Raw genomic sequence first — 20,168 nt, 5'->3', positions numbered from 1 at the left:
TTTTCCAAAACAGTGTGTGCACGAAAAACAAAACAACAGGTACTACTAACTGTAAGTAATGCAACTAAATCGATCTCGTGAATAATACTTTCCACATTCAGTGCTCACATGGTTTGTTGGTACATTTTGCCACAGCTACACAACCCCCACAATGCTGCAAACATGCAAGGAATATGTACCATCTGATGATGAATTGCTAGGCAATTTGAAATTGGTAATGGCAAATAAAAATTTAATAATAAAACAAAAGGTGAGTAGTTGCAGTAATTTGTGGAAACCCTTAATCATAAATTTTGTTGTTTAGTTGATCCACTATATCATAGCATTTCAGTTATATTATCTTAAATGAAAATTTTTTCTGTGTGAAACATTTTTAACATTATTAATTTTGAGTGATTAAATAATAATGGTTCTTAATACAATTTTGTAGGGGGTGATACCAGATCACAAAATAGAAGAGCAAGTGATGTGGGATGGAAACGCAATGAAAGATCTTTCTATCAGCCACCAAACAGAAATGACGAGCACAATTATGGCACACGTAATTTCCAAAATGACAGAGCCAATAGACATGACAACACTTATAGAGAGAGGGGAGGAGGAATGAATAATAGAGGTGATCGTGGTCAAAACTATAACCAGAATGTGAATGAGAGGGGAAGAGGAATGGATAATAGAGGTGATCGTGGTCAAAACTATAACCAGAATGTGAATGAGAGGGGAAGAGGAATGGATAATAGAGGTGATCGTGGTCAAAACTATAACCAGAATGTGAATAATTGCAACATTCGTGACCACAGAATGAGAACTACAGGTGAACCACAAGTTGTCACAGAGATTAATGGTGATCTTTTTACTGCGCCAGCAGACTACTCCCTTGCACACTGTGTTGCAGAGGATATGCGCATGGGGAGTGGAATAGCTGTCACATTTAAGTATGTATGCTTCTAACCACATTTTTTTTCCCACTTCATATATTAGCCTATAAAGGATTTCGTCTTTACAAAGTATTGTGTTATCTTTTAGAACATATGACATCTCCTGTCTTCTAATTTGTAAGCTAATGCAAATTTGCAAAGTCAGTGTTGTTCGTCCTCTTGTATGTGTTCATACTATTACACATTCGGTTGGTTCTTGCATAATCTACTCTTGAATAACCACTTAATCTTCTTTTAAATTTCATTTATGAACAAGATTATTACCTCTTTTGCATAGATATCTATCGTTCAGTGCAATCACGAACTACAGAAAGAGCCATATTTTATTTTTTTAATCTTTTCTAATTGTTTTTAATTTTAATTTTTGAATGCATAAAATATGAGAAAGCCAGCCACACACCTATGGAGGATCAATGTGTGGAGCTGTGAACATGTAACAGAAAACAGCATTCGAGTTACTGATGGCACCTCATAAACTTCCTAATAGCCAGTTTTACATTTTGATTATACGTGCTGCCTTGGTCATTTTGACATTTGAAATACCTATCTCAACATCATGTTGATATACAAATGATTCAAGTATAGAAGTGCACATTTAGCAAACCTTAATGTGGTACTAACTGTTTTTTGTTTATCAGCCATGCCATGACTTTTGCCTGTTTCAATTGAGTTAATGTTCCACCTACCATGATAATAATACCCAGAAATTTCTAGATCATGCTGCTTAAATTTATCAAAAAACTAATAACTTCTAATTAATACTTCATTTAATTTCAGAATTGTTGAGGTAAGTATATAACCTTTATTTCTCCAGGAAAAATATTTTGCAGGTGTTCATTCAGTCGTTCAGTATTATTGAGTTTAGTTATGTTACTGGCAGAAGTCTTATTGCCTCACAGTCGTTATTTCAGGGATTAATTTTGTTCTCAGATATATTCGTACAAAGATAAATGACAGAAATTCAGTTGTAATTGAATATTTTCTTTTTTTATTATTTGTGTGTATCAAAAGTAAAGTCATGATAGCTATTTAATTGTGAGACAGAATTGCTGACCAGTTCTTACGTTGAATAGGCAAAATTTTGGTATTAGTGATACGCACATTGTCCTAACTTTCAGAACCAATATTTTCCCCTCAGTGAATTTAAAGCAGACTCATCAAAGGATCGCACTTGCCAGGTGCAGGCACAAGGCAGTGTTGTTCTGGGCCCTCTACATGACCTTGCGTTGCTAGTGTCAGCATAGGAGCAAGAGAGATAGCTGCAGAACAAGTGAGACCACACAGCACTGCTCTGCACTGGACTGTCCCGTGGTGGTTTTTTTATGTTGACAATCTTCGCACAAAGTGCCTCCTGGTGTATCAGACAATGGACTTCTGTGAATAAGGAACAGCCAACTTAAGCCATTTTTGACCTGACCTAACCCAGGAATCCAGTGCATATCCCTTGTAGCGCAGGGTCTCCATTATTACATTGCTCAGACATTCCCATTTTAAATACATTGACTCGAACATGTTTTCCATGGCTAGAAAAATATCCAAACCCTTGGTTGTGTCTTTTATTGGTATAAGGTCAAGAAATTCTTTGGTGACACGCAGATTGTTGTCGACACCCATAACTAATATGATGAGCTGAGATATGTCCGTAACGTCCATGGACTCATCAAGAACGACAGAAAATGAAACGAAGTTTGCCGCTCTCTCCATTAATTGGTCTTCCATATCTGGGGCCATATCTTTGACTCGGCGAGCAACAGTTTGAGGCGAAAGATTTATTTTCTCAAATTTTTCTGTGAGGTCTGCTGGACAAATACAAGCTGCCGAGTCAACCAGGCAATCCTTGATGAGATTCACAGCCACAAAGGCTTTCCCTGCTTTCACAATTCTCACCGAGCATTTAACAATTAATTGTTTCATTTATTGAAACCCAAATAAAAAACTAGCAAAAAAAAAAGATTGGTTGTAGGTACGTTTTCTCCTAGTTCCTCTGAAAAGTGGTCATAGATGCTATCAAGGACAGCTAATTGTGTTCGCAAAATACATTTTTATCTGTTTGAATATTTGGGTTTTAATTAATTGAAAACAGATCAAACTACAACATACGCTTTCCCATCCATCAAAACACAAATAACAAAAACAAAGAACGACTGTTAATGTCATTTTGCTGTGCGAGGGAGCCTTTGTGACAGCTTTTCAGAAAGTGTCAATAAATAAATCATATTGCTGCATATTTCAATGCTGGGCCATCAAGTGTCAGCATGTGAACCATTCAATGAAGCTTCATCGATACAGGTTTTCAGGGCTGAAGGCTCACTTGTGTACTCTTGACGACTGCACGGCACAAAGCTTTATGCCTCACTTGGGACCATCAACACTGACATTGGACTGTTGATGAATGGAAGCATGTTACCTAGTCAGACGAATCTCGTTTCAAATTGTATCGAGGGGATGGATGTGTACTGGTATGGAGACAACCTCGTGAATCCATGGACCCTACATGTCAGCAGGGGACTGTTCAAGCTTGGTGGAGGCTCTGTAATGATGTGGAGCTTGTGCAGTCGGAGTTATATGGGACCCCTGATACATCTAGATACGACTCAATACATCTAGATATAACTCTTGATAGGTGACACATATGTAAACATCCTGTCTGGTCTTCTTCCATTCATGTCCATTGTGAATTCCGATGAACTTGAGCAATTTGAGCAGAACAATGTGACACTCCACACATCAGAATTGCTACAGAGTTCGTCCAGGAACACTCTTCTGAGTTTAAATACTTCTCCTAGTCACCAGACTCCTCAGACACTAACATTATTGGGTGTATCTGGGATGCCGTGCAATGTGCTGTTCAGAAGAAATCTCCATCGCGTTGTACTCTTATGGATTTATAGACAGCCCTACTCTTATGGATTTATGGACAGCCCTGCAGGATTAGACATTAGTCGAGTCCATGCCACATTGTGTTGAGGCACCTCTGCGTGCTCATGGGGGCCCCTACATGATATTAGGCAGGTGTGCCATTTTCTTTGGCTCTTCAGTATACCTATGCACATATTCATTACAGGAGTTATGAAGATGACTACTGATCAGCTGTTCTTTTGTGATAGTTACATCTTCTAGCATGTACATATGGGGGGGGGGGGGGGGGTTACAAAATTTTCGTCTCTTTTAAATAGTTTCCAGTAGATCTCAATTTAGCTCAGTGTAGTGATCTGTTGATGTCCTAGTCTGTGTGGTGAAAATGTCCACTGCAACAGTTTTTTCCAAGTTTACAAACAAGTTCCTAGCATCAGATTCATAGTTCTCAGTATTACTGTTACTTACAATATGAGAAGTGTAGATAGCTGGTATTGTTGGTGGTTGGTAGGTTTGTTATGGTTGAAGCACTAATATAGCCACCCTTAATATGGAGGTACTCCCATCTTCATGAAAATTTCCAAACACCAATAATACTTTCACATCAGCAGCTGATCTCACTTCTGTACAGTCTAGCCACTTAGGGACATCGTAACTGTAATGATGAGCAGTCCCTCTGCAAAAGGCCTCACTGAGGCCTTTTCATACTATATTCTCCATTACAGCCTATCTATTGCCTGCAATGTATCATCCAGAAAAAATGGCTATTCCAATTGATTGAACAAGATTTCCCACTATTTTGTAAGAGACTGACGCTAAGGAATTGTCAGCTTTTGTAACTGAGTGGTCAGCAAAGGTGACTGCCATGCGGAGGAACCAGGTTCAGTTTCCAGTACTGCCAATGATTATTCCTTGGTGGAAAGATTGGAACAGAGTGCACTCAGCCTCATGTTGCCAGTTGATGAACTGCCTGACCGATGGTGTCAGCTCCATGTCACGAAAACTGGCAATGGCCGGGAGAGGTTGATGGCTAATAATATCTGGCATGAGAAATATTTTTTATGTATGCGCTCTGGTTTTGACCTCAGATGTATGTCAGTTTTATGGGTGGTACCAGGTGATCGTGATTAAACGGATGGTGTCCTAAGTGGTTTTCTTAGGCTATTAGGCTATTGCATTGTTCTTTGAAGGCCAAGTTTATGTTGCAGTTATTTTTATCACTCACTGACATTATTATCCGTACCACATCCAGTGACACCGTTGGCAGAGGGAGACATGGCGATCATTTAGTACCCATGAGCCTGCCAAAGCCTGTGGACATAGTTCATGTTTTACAACACTAAAGAAACTGGTCTGTTCCTTGTCACCATTCTGTGACTGTCTTTCATTTTTGAAATTTTCAAGCACTTGTGAATGAGACTGGCAGAGGATAGATAATAGGACGAGTTAGTTGTTCTGAGATTATTTCTGAAATTTTTGTCATAATTAAATCAGCACATTATTCTTTCAGAGTGTTTAATTTCTAGTAGCTTAATTTCTTGCTGTACATCTGTTGGCATGAGAAATATTTTTTATGTATACGCTCTGGTTTTGACCTCAGATGTATGTCAGTTTTATGGGTGGTACCAGGTGATCGTGATTAAACGGATGTTGTCCTAAGTGGTTCAGTGCAGGCTGTGTATAGTACACTTAAACATAATAGGTGTGTTTGTTAATTGGTGCACTGAAGAAATAATAGTTCCACTTTCTGCCACCAGCTGAAAAATGGTGCTGTAAGTAGTCAGATTGTGGTGTGGATGCAGAAAAATGCGAGGAATGATCAGACACACAATGATGGTGGCTCTAGCATGTTTGTTAGGATACAGTCACGTTACACCTTGTGTTCAGTACGGTCTACTGACCCAGCAACAAGCAGCATCCGTAACACTGTATGGTGAACAGTTTCTCGCAGCATATCCAGTGTAATCAGAGCAATGTGTTTTTGTATGCTGTCAGACACACACACACACACACACACACTTTCTATTGTACCAGTGCACCTGCATTGTACTTTTCCATTCCTGTACTTCTATCCTTTCCATTTTGCCTCCCCCCTCACCAGTGCTACACCTAGCAGCTGCATCCTGCCCCCACCACCACATCCCTGATTGCTCCCATAGACAACATTACATATCTTCCCCCACCGTACTCTGTGATCCTTTCGCCCTCCCACCCTTCTTTCTCCCCCCCTCCCCCACCTCTTGTATACCCCCACTACCTACCCCAGCAAAGATTGCTGCTCACCTGCGACACAGTCACACAGTATGGCCTTAGAGTCCAAAGACATCAGTCTCTGTGTGTGTGTGTGTGTGTGTGTGTGTGTGTGTGTGAGAGAGAGAGAGAATTATGTATCTGCGAAGGTATGTGTGTTTAGTTTTGTTACGTCTGATGAATGTAGGTTGATGGCTAATAATATCTGGCAGTATTTTTCAATGTGTCTGTCTGCAACTAAACACCTCCTCTATGCAGTGAGTAGCAGTCCATCCTTTTCATGTTTTTATTCCAGCCCAGATTTTCTGTTGTTTGATTTTACTGTTACTAGTGTAGCATCCCTCAATTAGTGCTCATTTAGACACATTTCTTAATTACTGTGAAAGTATAATTTCCAGTCCTAGTAATTTTTTTTGCGTAGGGTATGGACATTATGAAGGCACAACATAAAATTATGGAGAACTTGTACAGTATTGTTTCACTGAGCATTTATTCAGTACTTTGCTTTGGGTTTCATAATCAGTTTTACTGTCTTCTTACTTATGGGCTTAACACCTACCATTGTTTTTTATAAAACTAATGTTACCAATACTTTTTTCTGATTGTTTTTCACTATTATTATAAGGCTTGTCTTTGGCTTTTTCAACTATTGTATCTGGTTTGTCACCCCCTCAACCTATATTAATTTGTCTAATTTGCAAATATCAGTAAACATCCTGCTGAATGTCACAGCCTCTTTCTATTTGAATGCAGACTTCAGCAGTTTCCAATTGAAAATTTTCTTAGGCTATTGCATTGTTCTTTGAAGGCCAAGTTTATGTTGCAATTATATTTATCACTCACTGACATTATTATAATGCCACTAACTATGAGCCCTGATCCTGTGTCAATTATCTGATTGGCATCTTCTGATATAGTAACAGCAGAACATATCACAGATGACTTCCCAATTAATGAAAAATCAAGATATTAGCGATCACAGTTACGTATGACTCTGATTGTATAACTTTTCTTTAGGAAAATAATATGTGTTTTAGTTTTTCCTCTCTCACTATCTCTCTCTCTCTTTCGTAGTTGTCAGTTTTGTTATGGGGTAGACTGAAAGAAAAACACGAAACAAATGTTTTTGATTTGTCTGTGAAAATTAGTTGTCCTTCCCAGCCCCCCCCCCCTCCTCTCAACGTTTTGATTCCAGCCTTCCCACTTCTTTTACATGAGTCAACTTACTTGTGAATGCGCAACTGATCTTCTTCACTGGTTAGCCGGCTACTGGAATCTCTAAAACCTTCTTTCCCAAAGAATAATGCTAGTTAAAGGAACATATAAGACTTTCTCTCTCTCTCTCTCTCTCTCTCTCTCTCTCTCTCTCTCTCTCTACTTGTGAAATAAGTAGGTACTCAAAGAATACTTTTAGTTCACTGTCTGTATATTTCAACTTCCATAAAGAACAAATTGCCATATCTCACATAAATATTCGACTTCTTGTAAGTCATCTGTGTTGTCTCACTCACATTAGACACAATTAAGACACATTTACAACAGAGTTGGTGTAACAACCACAGAAATCATAAACATGTCTTGCCTCTAGTAAGTCTGTGTTAAGAGTTCCGTAAAAGTCTTTCTCCACTCAACAGTTCTTTTGTCACTAACAATAGTCACAATTACAAAACATCACAGAATAACACAGTAGTTTCTTGGTTCTTCCGTGTGCTTTCACTACAACCTCCATGGATCGACCGACAAGTACTTGTCAGTGCCGTTCGACCGCCGTGTCTACAGTCTTCTCACAACAAACTTCAGACGTACACACACAGACAGGTGACACGCAGTAGACAGGGTTCCTTTTTCCCACTCACATCTAAAATATCGTGTGTTCGAGACTGGAAGGCCGAGTGGTTCTAGAATTTACGCAGAAACTCTCAAATCACTACAACCCCAATTCATTGAATTCAGCTGGTTTACGTATGCTGTTGACTTCCCATGATAACAAATTCCTGATTTGCTACAGAAAAACCTCAGACATTTGAGGCATTGGCAGCTCTCTGAACAGAACATTCCTGAAATATCCTTTTACCTCAGTTTGTGGCAACTCAAGCCAGTAAATTTTTAAATGGAGAATAATGGTGTTTCTGTTACCTGCTCTTTCAAAATCTACATACCCACAGCAGTGGTAGTTGAAATTGCTTTACATTGTTGTACACTCGGTACAGGGTGGTCAGAAAAACCTGAAAAGCTTATCAGGATGTTGCAGGATAGGTTGTGCTGAGAAATAATAGTTAAGAAAAAATTTTGATAAATTGCACCATTTCCAAATTAATTAGCATTGAAGTTAGCCAATCAGTCAATTGATGTGCGCAAATTCAAGCAGCCTGTAAGATACAATTAGTGTCAGTTGCGCTCATAGCACAAATGATGGACACATGAAACTGCTTCACCTGTGGCTTGGTTACAATCCTTAATAGTACCCCATGTCCAATTGCTGAATTGGTCTCTTGTTTGGTTTTAGGAAACCAAAATACGTCCAATATTAGCCATTTCTCTGCAGTCGTATTCTGAACATGATTTGCACTCTGATTATAATAACACCACAACACATCAGCGATCATTCCACTAGATGCGGCATTGTTAAGGGCTAAATATCATTTGAGTAATATTTGGTACAATTATTGTCAAACATTATTCTTTCCAATTAATGGCATATTCACATAGCTCAAGAATGCTTTGCTCAGTGACCAGCTAATGATATTTATTTTCCACAGCCTTTTAGTCAGGACCTTTTTATTTTTACAAGAGGTGGAGCCCCTCCACGCCCACACTGGCATGATGGCCAACACAATAGGTCTACTGCCATCTCTGCATAAGGGTTAGTATTCACTAAAGCGAGGTGTCGCAGGATGTGGGTACTGCGATGTTTGCGTACGTCTGGTTAGGGTTAACCATTAATACGCACTCATCTGGAGATAGATTGGGTCGAAATCGAACGAAGGGTAGCAGTTTGAAGGGCAGAGGAAAAAAAGTGCCAAGGCAGGAGCCAAGGGAAAAAAACCTCTGCGATAGTTAGGTCGGGTGGTAAGAGCAGTAGCAGTTGTCTTTCTGCATGCGATAGGTCATGCAAGGATAGGCTTCGTTAGTAGTGGTTATCATGCATGTCGATACCTTGACGTTGTGCGGCTGGCGCTGGGTGCTGGTACAGAGTCCTCGTTCAGCGTCAGCAACCTGCAACAGTTAGGTTTATTATTGATCTTGTGTCCGATAGGTCATATACCGGAAGAACAGTGTGAGGGAATGTTGGAGGATTGTTTGTGCGTCTGTGGGTGAGCTCGTCAGTGTCCCTGCTGTAGCCTGTTGGTAGGCTCTAATAGCAGCTGGTAGTTACCAGTCAGTGTTGCTGATATGCAGGGGCTTGCCAACACTTGTCGCTTGTTTGCGTATGTTAGTTTACCATAGGTGGCTATGCCCTAGCTAGCAGTGTATTTGGCCGCTTGTGCTTCCACCTGTGGTTGTGATCGTAGTTTCCCAGAGTGAGGATGAAAGGATTGTTCGAGTGTCTCGAGCTCCTGTTTAGTCGTGTGGCGTGTTTTTTGAATACTTCCTTGAGGGTATCAAGGCAGTATTCATGGTGAAGATCCACGGTGCGTGTGAAGCGTGGAGCATTGCTAATGATTCGTAGCACCTTGTTCTGTATGCTCTGCAGGCGGCGCAGTCGTGTAGGAGCCGCATATCCCCAGACGGGAGCTGCGTACGTCATCAGAGGTCTAATCAGTGTCATGTATATGGACCTCGACACCCTCCTATTCAGTGTGCTTTCCCTGTTGAGCATTGGGTAGAGCTGTTCGAGCCTCGCGTGCGCTTGGTTGGCAACGTATTCGATGTGGTCCCCCCATGTAAGTTTACGGTCCAGCCAGACAGCAAGGTATCCGACTTTCTCTCAGAAACGTATTGGGCATGTATGTAGTGTTGTTGGGCTATAGTGTTGATGTTTGCGCAGTAGTTTCGGTCTGCGTGTGAACGGAACTGCTTCGCACTTGCTCCAACCAAGGCTCAGCTGTTCTGAGTGGTGTCTGTATTCGTGAATTGATGTTCGACGGTTTCCAATCTTGCGCAAGGATGGCAGTGTCATCTGCGTAGACAGTTAACATAGTGTTTTGTGTTGCTGGGAAGTCATTAATGTACAGGTTAAACAAGATGGGCCCTAGGATGCTTCCTTGGGGTACTCCAGCTTGGATACCATGTTGTGTTGATTGTTTATCCTGCACGTTAGTGTTGAAACATCTGTTTGTGAGATATGAGTGTATGAGACGTACGAGTCCGTCCGGGAAACCAGCTTCGCTTAGTTTGCGTATGAGTCCGTTGTGCCAGAGACAGTCGAAAGCCTTTTCGATGTCCAGGAACACGGCCCCTGTGGCTTTGTTCATGTTGTAGCCGTGTGTTATATGTTCGACTACGCGGAGGAGTTGTTGTGTTATCGAGTTGTGATTCCTAAAGCCGAATTGCTCTGGCCTTAGGGTGTCATTGGCGATGCAATGCCCAGTGATATGTTTTAATATTACCTTCTCAACAATCTTGCTGAGCGAACACAGCAGACTGATGGGTCGGTAATTTTGTGGGAGGGAGTGGTCTTTCCCTGGCTTCCTGAACATCAGGACCTGGGCCACCTTCCAAAAGTCAGGGAAGTGTTGGTGTTTCAGGATGGCATTCGTTAAGTGTGTGAGGTATTCTACGGCTTTATCTGTGAACTCCTGGAGGACACGGTTTTGAATGCCATCAGGCCCAGGGGCTTTTCTAGCGTTGGTATGCTTGATAGCCTATGTGATTTCATTTGTGCTAGTACGTCTAAATTTGTTGCGCGAGGGCTGGGCTACAAGTTGTGTAGCCTCCTGGTCCGTTTCAAGTGTGAATACTGGGTCTGAAGGAACCAGATTCGGCATGAAAGACGCTGTAAGTGTTGTGGCCATAACCTCTGCCTTCTCCGTCGCAGAGTAGGCTGGGCCGTCTGGTCCTTGTAACGTGGGAATGTAATGTTTCTCCCTGGTGAAGTGTCTGGCCAGCTGCCACACGCCAGGACCTGTGGTATCCACCCCAGCGAGTTTCTGTCTCCATTGCTCATTTCTGAATAATTGTATTTTATCCCGTATTATGCCCTGGAGTCTGTTGACGTGCAGTTTATAGAACGGGCACCTGGTACGCTGCCAGTATCTCCTGAAGCGTTTCCTCATTGAGATAAGGCCCAGGATCTCCTGGGGCAGGGCCGTCGAGAGTTGTCTTGGTGTTGTAAATGGAATGGCGTCAGTCATTGCGTCTTGGACGGCAGTTGTGAGAGCCTCCACAGCCTCATCGATTTGCTGTGTGTTGTTAATTTCGTGGGTGTCAGGAATTCGACTATCAAGCGTTTCCTTGAACAATGTCCAATCCGCACGCTTGTAGTTAAGCATCCTGCGTGGTTCGATGTCCTGCAGTGTTTCTTCCATGTGCAGTATTACAGGCATGTGGTCCAGATCGTTTTCAACTGTAAGGTTGAGTGTTCATGTGATGCCCTTTATGAGGGCTATGTCTAACACGTCTGGCCTATGTCGAGCCTGTGTAGGCACGTCGAGCCTGTGTAGGCACGAATGTGGGAACGTCCGGCCCAAGTATAATGTAGTTTCGGCCTAGTGCGTGTTCGTACAGTTTCTTGCCTTTGGAGGTTCGTATTTGTGAATTCCAATCTGAGTGTTTTGCGTTCAGGTCTCCAGCGGCGATTACCCGTGGTGCTATGTTGAGTACTGTGCTGATATCGCATGTTACTATGTTTTTAGGAGGATTGTATATCGATACTAGTGTGGTGTTGGCTCCGTTGAACTTGACCCTGACGGCCGTGGCCTCTAGTCTTTCAAGCGCTGAGAGCTCAATGTTCGTGTGTTCTATGTCTCTGTGTATGATGATTGCCGTGCCGCCTCCCCACCTGCCATCCACTCGGTTGGTACGATAGACACAATACCCTGGGATGTTTAGTTGTTTGCGAGGCGTAAGCAGTGTTTAGTTCACAAGAGCTATTCGGATACCCTTTCGCTCCATGAACGCGGCCATTTCGGCTTTTTTGCTTGCGATCCCGTTGGCATTCCAAAACAGGATCTGTGAGTTTGTGTTAGCGTCTGCGTTTTGGGGCTGGTGTGGTATATTATCCATGTAGTAGTTTAAAAAGTGGTGTGATAGTGGCTTGGAAGTTAGTCCAGTTGAGCGTGCTCGACACGAACTGCATGAAGAGTTGTGAGACACACCCCATAATCTTTGTGACTATTTCGGTGGTCGTGCGTCCGGGGAATAATGTTTCCATTATTCTCTGGATTGTTGACATAATGTTGGTCATGTCAGCCTGTGTGTTGTTGGTCGTGTTAGCGGCCGCTTGTTCCTGTGTTGGCGTTTGGTGAGGGCTGGCCTGTGTGTCGGCTGTTCATGTGACAGTTGTGGGCGCCTGTGTATTTTCTGTGGTGAGTGGGTGTGTTATGTGGGTTGTCGAGTTGGTGTCCGGGTTGTGTTCGTGAGTGTTGGTGTCCTGTTGTCTGTGTACTTGTCGTGGTGTGGCCGTGTTCTTCCTGCTGCGGCTGTTTCTCCTTCTCCTCCTCCTCTAGCGCTGTGGTCGTCCCTGTATTGGTGCGTCTTCTGTAGCCTGTGGTGGGCTGCAGTCCGCGATCTCTTAGGGGGTAGGGTGGTGTTGTTGCTGGTGTCGTGTGGTGTGCACGGTGCTGGTGTGGTGTTAGGTGTTGTGTTTGTCTGTAGTGTGTCTGTTGCTGGGGGTGTTTGAGGACCTAATTCCCATTTTACTTCTGTAAGCAACATTATTATTATTATTATCATCATCATCATCATCATCATCATCATCATACCCAGTCATAACCTTAACTTAAACTGTATAGACATTGACAGCAACCTACTTGTACTAAGTGAAATACTTCCTTACTATCATTAAATGACAAATGAATACAGCTATCCCTTCTTGTGTAACAATGTCCAGCTTCACAAAGGCAGGTGCTCTGTATTACCTCAATTTATTATGGTTTTTCTGTTGCTTCAACAAATTTCTATATTGTAATAAAATTTACATATTAACGCACATCAAACGCTAATTCACTGTTAACGTAATGAATCCTAAACAAAAAAAGGTGCATATTCTATCTCCACATAGGCCTGTAAGTAAAGAAGTTTCCTTCATGATGCCTGTGTTTTCATTTTCAAGCGTCACACTCTGTACTTGCAATTTCAGTCATATGTACACATAAACAGCCATCATGTGTTCACAGAAAGTCATCCATTATTAATAGGATTTATTTTTTATCACTTTTCTAACAATCAGTGATTGCTTTTTGGCGCCTTCAGTCACTTGCTTATCACTTTCTTTACATGACAGACTGTTTAATTAAGGCTTTTTGATGACAGTGAAGTTTGAATGCGCTTTTTGTTGGCGTCTACTTCACTGTATATATTTTCCTCCCCTCTTAAGGCCTGAATAGGCAATAACAAAGGGAAATCATACACTTGCTTTTGACTAAAACATGGCACTCCAAACTTCAGGAGGCACAATTTGGTTTTCCTATTTTTAAACCCATAAATTTACAATTCCTTATAAGAGAGGCATTAACATTTTGCTATTTATCAGTGCAACTAATTCTTTCACAAGTTGCAGCCACATTAATGCCCACATTCACTCTTTTTTAATGTTGTATTGTAAACAAGGCTCTCCTGTAACTTCAAAACTTAATGAGTGTACTATTTTTCCTGTTGCAGGCAGATGTTCAGACGTGTGGATGAGCTTCTTGAACAACGTAAACGACAAGGGCAGGTTGCAATGCTGGAACTTGATGGCCGCTTCATTTATTACCTTGTGACTAAACCTGAGAGTACTGGGAAACCAACAATGGAAACATTAGAAAGGAGTCTTGTGGCTATGCGTCAACATGTTATTGAGAACAATGTGAAAAAAATTGCAATGCCTCGCATTGGTTGTGGTCTTGACAGATTGGAGTGGCGCCGTGTCAAGCCACTTATAGAAAGCATCTTTTCAGGAACAGGTGCACAAATCACAGTTTACAATTACAATGAGGTATGTAATGTAATAGTGAGAGTTTTCCTTCTACTGTAGTTGATTTATAAACATTGCAAAAACTAGGCATCACTTTGTTTAAGAGATTGTTTGTAAATGGCACTGTCATTCCAGACATTGTTATGACTATTACTTTTCAGTGCCTAAGAATGTAAGAATTTGAATACAGTGAAGCTTCTCCTATATTATTAATAGGTACTAAAAAAAGGTTATGCTCTCAAAAACATTAACACATCAATCTCAAAATAAGTTACTTAATCAGTGTCCATTGGGATTTTGGAACAGTCTCTCCACAGAGCTTCCCTTGTTCTTGGCAAGAGTCAGATTATACAAAGTTAAAACAACAGATTATTACAGACTGTTTTTTCTGTGACTTCTCAGCGGCATTTGTTAGTGTATTTCACAGCATTCTCTTAGAGAATCTCAAATATTACAGTATTGGAAATTTTACTGCTAACTAGTTTGCACCTATCACCTACAAAATGTATGAAAATATTTCTTGAAGAATTAGAAATGTACACTCCTGGAAATGGAAAAAAGAACACATTGACACCGGTGTGTCAGACCCACCATACTTGCTCCGGACACTGCGAGAGGACTGTACAAGCAATGATCACACGCACGGCACAGGGGACACACCAGGACCCGCGGTGTTGGCCGTCGAATGGCGCTAGCTGCGCAGCATTTGTGCACCGCCGCCGTCAGTGTCAGCCAGTTTGCCGTGGCATACGGAGCTCCATCGCAGTCTTTAACACTGGTAGCATGCCGCGACAGCGTGGACGTGAACCGTATGTGCAGTTGACGGACTTTGAGCGAGGGCGTATAGTGGGCATGCGGGAGGCCGGGTGGACGTACCGCCGAATTGCTCAACACGTGGGGCGTGAGGTCTCCACAGTACATCGATGTTGTCGCCAGTGGTCGGCGGAAGGTGCACGTGCTCGTTGACCTGGGACCGGACCGCAGCGACGCACGGATGCACGCCAAGACCGTAGGATCCTACGCAGTGCCGTAGGGGACCGCACCGCCACTTCCCAGCAAATTAGGGACACTGTTGCTCCTGGGGTATCGGCGAGGACTATTCGCAACCGTCTCCATGAAGCTGGGCTACGGTCCCGCACACCGTTAGGCCGTCTTCCGCTCACGCCTCAACATCGTGCAGCCCGCCTCCAGTGGTGTCGCGACAGGCGTGAATGGAGGGACGAATGGATACGTGTCGTCTTCAGCGATGAGAGTCGCTTCTGCCTTGGTGCCAATGATGGTCGTATGCGTGTTTGGCGCCGTGCAGGTGAGCGCCACAATCAGGACTGCATACGACCGAGGCACACAGGGCCAACACCCGGCATCATGGTGTGGGGAGCGATCTCCTACACTGGCCGTACACCACTGGTGATCGTCGAGGGGACGGTACATCCAAACCGTCATCGAACCCATCGTTCTACCATTCCTAGACCGGCAAGGGAACTTGCTGTTCCAACAGGACAATGCACGTCCGCATGTATCCCGTGCCACCCAACGTGCTCTAGAAGGTGTAAGTCAACTACCCTGGCCAGCAAGATCTCCGGATCTGTCCCCCATTGAGCATGTTTGGGACTGGATGAAGCGTCGTCTCACGCGGTCTGCACGTCCAGCACGAACGCTGGTCCAACTGAGGCGCCAGGTGGAAATGGCATGGCAAGCCGTTCCACAGGACTACATCCAGCATCTCTACGATCGTCTCCATGGGAGAATAGCAGCCTGCATTGCTGCGAAAGGTGGATATACACTGTACTAGTGCCGACATTGTGCATGCTCTGTTGCCTGTGTCTATGTGCCTGTGGTTCTGTCAATGTGATCATGTGATGTATCTGACCCCAGGAATGTGTCAATAAAGTTTCCCCTTCCTGGGACAATGAATTCACGGTGTTCTTATTTCAATTTCCAGGAGTGTATTTAACTAAATTTATCAGATAATTCCTATAGGTGTTAAAAGCTGGAGATACAAATATTAATGCACTGAAAAACGCTTGCCGTATGGGAATTTTTTTGTGATTTGATCAAAATTGATAATTTGAAGTTAGAAGTAAACATCCCAACAAAATATAATAAAATGTCAAGTATGGCAATGCATCTCATTAAGAAATCTAGGCAGTGTTCAAGAAAACAGCTTCTTCAGAGGAAGGAATAATTACTACAGCTATACCCCTGGAATTAATATTGGCCCTGCATGTGTTTGTGTTATTTACACTGGTTAAAATAATGTAAACGAAAGCTCGAAAACCAGCTGCAATAAGATAATATATTTAATATTTTACATCACAGGCCTGTTTTGGTTTACTGCAATTATCAAGTGACTTATATGTCAACAAACTTACAAGAGATGATTTTACATTTCAATGTTTTATTTTCCTTTGAATTTTATCTATGGTTTGTATGTTTTATTTCCATACGACATTCACTTTTCATAGTCTATTATGTCAATAAAGTTTTTGCGCTTTTGTGTTTTAGGGTGGCAAGTGTTGCCATTTATTATATTATCTTTGGTGGTAGGTTTTCCTTATATGTCACATGTGTGGTGGATTTTATCTTTGCTAATTTTCAGGTCATAGTAGTTTATTGAATTATCTGTTTCCAATTCCACAGTAAATTTGGTACTGAGATGTAGGTTGTTAAGTGCCTGAGGAAATTGTTGCTGTCTGTTTTGTTTCAGCAGTAAAGTGTCGTCTATGTATTTATAACATAGATGATTTCATTACGTATTGGCTGCTGTGAATTGGAAGCTTTTCTTGTAATGTGTTGAGAAATATATTTGCAGTTGTGCCAGTTAAACAGTTTCCCATAGCCACTCCATCTGTGTGGGTGCAAATTTCTCCATTGAATTCAAAATAATTTTGGGATAAAGTCGTTTTAAGGAGATCTATGATTTCATAAGTTCCTGTGGTAAAAGTTTCTCCATGGTATAAAAGGTTTTGTTCTTTTGTTTCCTGTACTGGAATGTTGGTATATAGGTTTATAATGTCACAAGAGACAATTTGCCATTAGGAGGAATTTGTATGTTTTCTATTGCTTTTGCTAAAATACGCAAATTTTTGTGGTATATGTTGCAGTTTTTTATATTTTCTTTAGTTGTGGGGTATAGTTGTTTGTTGCGTTATGTGGTAGTTCTGCGATGTTAGTTTTGAAAAATGTCATAACCTGACATAGTTGTTGTGATTTATTATAATGGTACCGTTTCCTTTGTCCGATTTTACTGCAATTGCATTGTTTGCATGTAATTTTTTTATTTGAGGCTTTGAGGGCAGTGTGTTCTGTCTTTGTTGTTTGTATACATTCACTTTGTGTAATTCCTTTTCCACAGTTTTTGGTATATTAACTGTTTGTTCATTTTTCTTTTAACTGACAGACTTGTCATACCAAATACCACATTTGTAGTAGCTATTAGATTTTTCATATTTTTAATTTAGGTTCTAAATTATATTTCAAGCCTTTTGTAAGTAGATTAGATTCATTGTCTGCGAAGTTAATGTTGGACAGATTTTTCATCCTTGTACAGAATTGGAATGGAGATTGATAAGCCTATCAGTTTTTTGTATAGCGTTGCATTTTCATTAGCTTATAAGCTATCTGTGTAGTAAAGGTAAAAACTCTCTCACTGTGCATTTTAATAGTATGTGCTGTACCTAGTTGTGTGTGGGTATATGCAGCCTATGTACACCATTCAGCGTTTGTCGAGCCTCCCGGGGTCGTTTCAATTTTAGGAGATGTACACAGTGTCACCTTATGACAAGAAGGATTGTCAGCACAGAAAGTTGCCCACTGAATTGGCATACACCACAGTGAAGTGATTAGAATATTCAACAATTGTTATGACACTCAAAACAGTGTTGAGCTGCCTCATAATGGTGGCTTGGTGTAACAATACCAACAGGTAACCACTTTCAACAAATTTAAATTCTTAAAAAGAGGAAGCAACAGAACTGTTCACTGCTTTTATAGATTTAACTGGGAGAGCTCAGATAATACTTGCCAATTAATATGTGATCAATTTCACCTCTAGGCATTCATTATGAACAATATTACAACCCCAGCACCTTCATGTGCCGAAGGTGGACAGGGGAACACTTGGAATGGAATGTGGATTAGTGGCGTGAGATTCGCTTCACGGAGTGCAGGTTTAGCATGACTCCTTAACAGTGTGCTTCCAGGTGTTCCAACAAGTTTTCATTTCTGTTTTATGCACAATATTTTGACGACTGACCCAGCCATCTTCTTCAGGTGTTGTGAATTTTGCTGTTATATGTACTCACTGCCTGGATTCCACTCATTAAAGAGTGGAGAGGGGGTCAATTACTAATGCACTTATCAAGTGTGCCGGCCATGGGCTTAACAGGGAGGTGGTTGGTTGGTTTGGGGAAGGAGACCAGACAGCGTGGTCATCGGTCTCATCGGATTAGAGAAGGATGGGGAAGGAAGTCGGCCGTGCCCTTTCAGAGGAACCATCCCGGCATTTACCTGGAGTGATTTAGGGAAATCACGGAAAACCTAAATCTGGATGGCTGGACGCGGGATTGAACCGTCGTCCTCCCGAATGCGAGTCCAGTGTCTAACCACTGCGCCACCTCGCTCGGTCAGGGAGGTGGGTCAGTCATTTTTTGGCCAGTACCACGTGGGTAAAATACAGGGAGCGAAAGTCTATTTACAATTTGTACAGAAACCAGATGGCAGTTATAAGAGTCGAGGGGTATGAAAGGGAAGCAGTGGTTGGGAAGGGTGTGAGACAGGGTTGTAGCCTCTTCCCGATGTTATTCAATCTGTATATTGAGCAAGCAGTAAAGGAAACAAAAGAGAAATTCGGAGTAGGTATTAAAATCCATGGAGAAGAAATAAAAACTTTGAGGTTCGCCAATGACTTTGTAATTCCGTCAGAGACAACAAAGGACTTGGAAGAGCAGTTGAACGGAATGGACAGTGTCTTGAAAGGAGGATATAAGATGAACATCAACAAAAGCAAAACGAGGATAATGGAATGTAGTCGAATTAAGTCAGGTGATGCTGAGGGAATTAGATTAGGAAATGAGACACTTAAAGTAGTAAAGGAGTTTTGCTATTTGGGGAGCAAAATAACTGATGATGGTCGAAGTAGAGAAGATATAAAATGAAGACTGGCAATGGCAAGGAAATCGTTTCTGAAGAAGAGAAATTTGTTAACATTGAGTATAGATTTAAGTGTCAGGAAGTCGTTTCTGAAAGTATTTGTATGGAGTGTAGCCATGTATGGAAGTGAAACATGGACGATAAATAGTTTAGACAAGAAGAGAGTAGAAGCTTTCGAAATGTGGTGCTACAGAAGAATGCTGAATATTAGATGGGTAGATCACGTAATTAATGAGGAGGTATTGAATAGAATAGGGGAGAAGAGGAGTTTGTGGCACAACTTGACAAGAAGAAAAGACCGGTTGGTAGGACATGTTCTGAGGCATCAAGGGATCATAAATTTAGCATTGGAGGGCAGCGTGGATGGTAAAAATCGTAGAGGGAGACCAAGAGATGAATACACTAAGCAGATTCAGAAGGATGTAGGTTGCAGTAAGTACTGGGAGATAAAGAAGCTTACACAGGATAGAGTAGCATGGAGAGCTGCATCAAACCAGTCTCAGGACTGAAGACCACAACAACAACAAACCATGTATGGAAGTTGGACACCTTCCATCACTATTGAGGTAATGTGAAGTCTGTACAGAGTCAGGACAGAATTGTCAACTTGTTGTCATCCCTATAGTCAACATTTATGTGATAGGTTCTTTCCTGAACATGATAATGCATGAGCGTACAATGCCCAGCTACTGAACCCCTTGGCAGGAAGCAGTTGAGTGGGATGCTATAATGGACTTGATTGAGCATGCATCGGATGAGTTGAGACTTACACAGTTTGGGGGACCACTGTCAATAATTGTAATAGGTTGAGCAGCAACATCTTAATCACCTTGTGGACAACACATTATTGGATAGCACTCGGCATCAGATTTTGATTTAAAAAGCGTGCACTTTTGATGATTGCATTTATTTTTGTT

General features: G+C 41.8%; 1 protein-coding gene across 5 annotated transcripts in view; it reads left to right on the top strand.

Moving 5' to 3' along the window:
* Positions 1–20,168, top strand: part of LOC126202964 (transcription initiation factor TFIID subunit 1-like) — a 184,793-nt gene that overhangs the window by 140,490 nt on the left and 24,135 nt on the right. For 4 of the 5 annotated variants that reach the window (XM_049937098.1, XM_049937099.1, XM_049937097.1 and 1 more), the window contains 2 exons: positions 431–935; positions 13,806–14,121. In XM_049937098.1, coding sequence (XP_049793055.1) covers positions 431–935; positions 13,806–14,121 — 821 coding nt within the window. The remainder of the gene's footprint in view (positions 1–430; positions 936–13,805; positions 14,122–20,168) is intronic. The other variant, XM_049937100.1, reaches the window with a different exon arrangement.

This window comes from Schistocerca nitens, chromosome 9 (assembly GCF_023898315.1).
Source record: "Schistocerca nitens isolate TAMUIC-IGC-003100 chromosome 9, iqSchNite1.1, whole genome shotgun sequence".
Classification (NCBI taxonomy): Eukaryota; Metazoa; Arthropoda; class Insecta; order Orthoptera; family Acrididae; genus Schistocerca; species Schistocerca nitens.
Note: the sequence above shows the minus strand (reverse complement) of the source record. Positions and strands in the feature narration are given on the sequence as shown.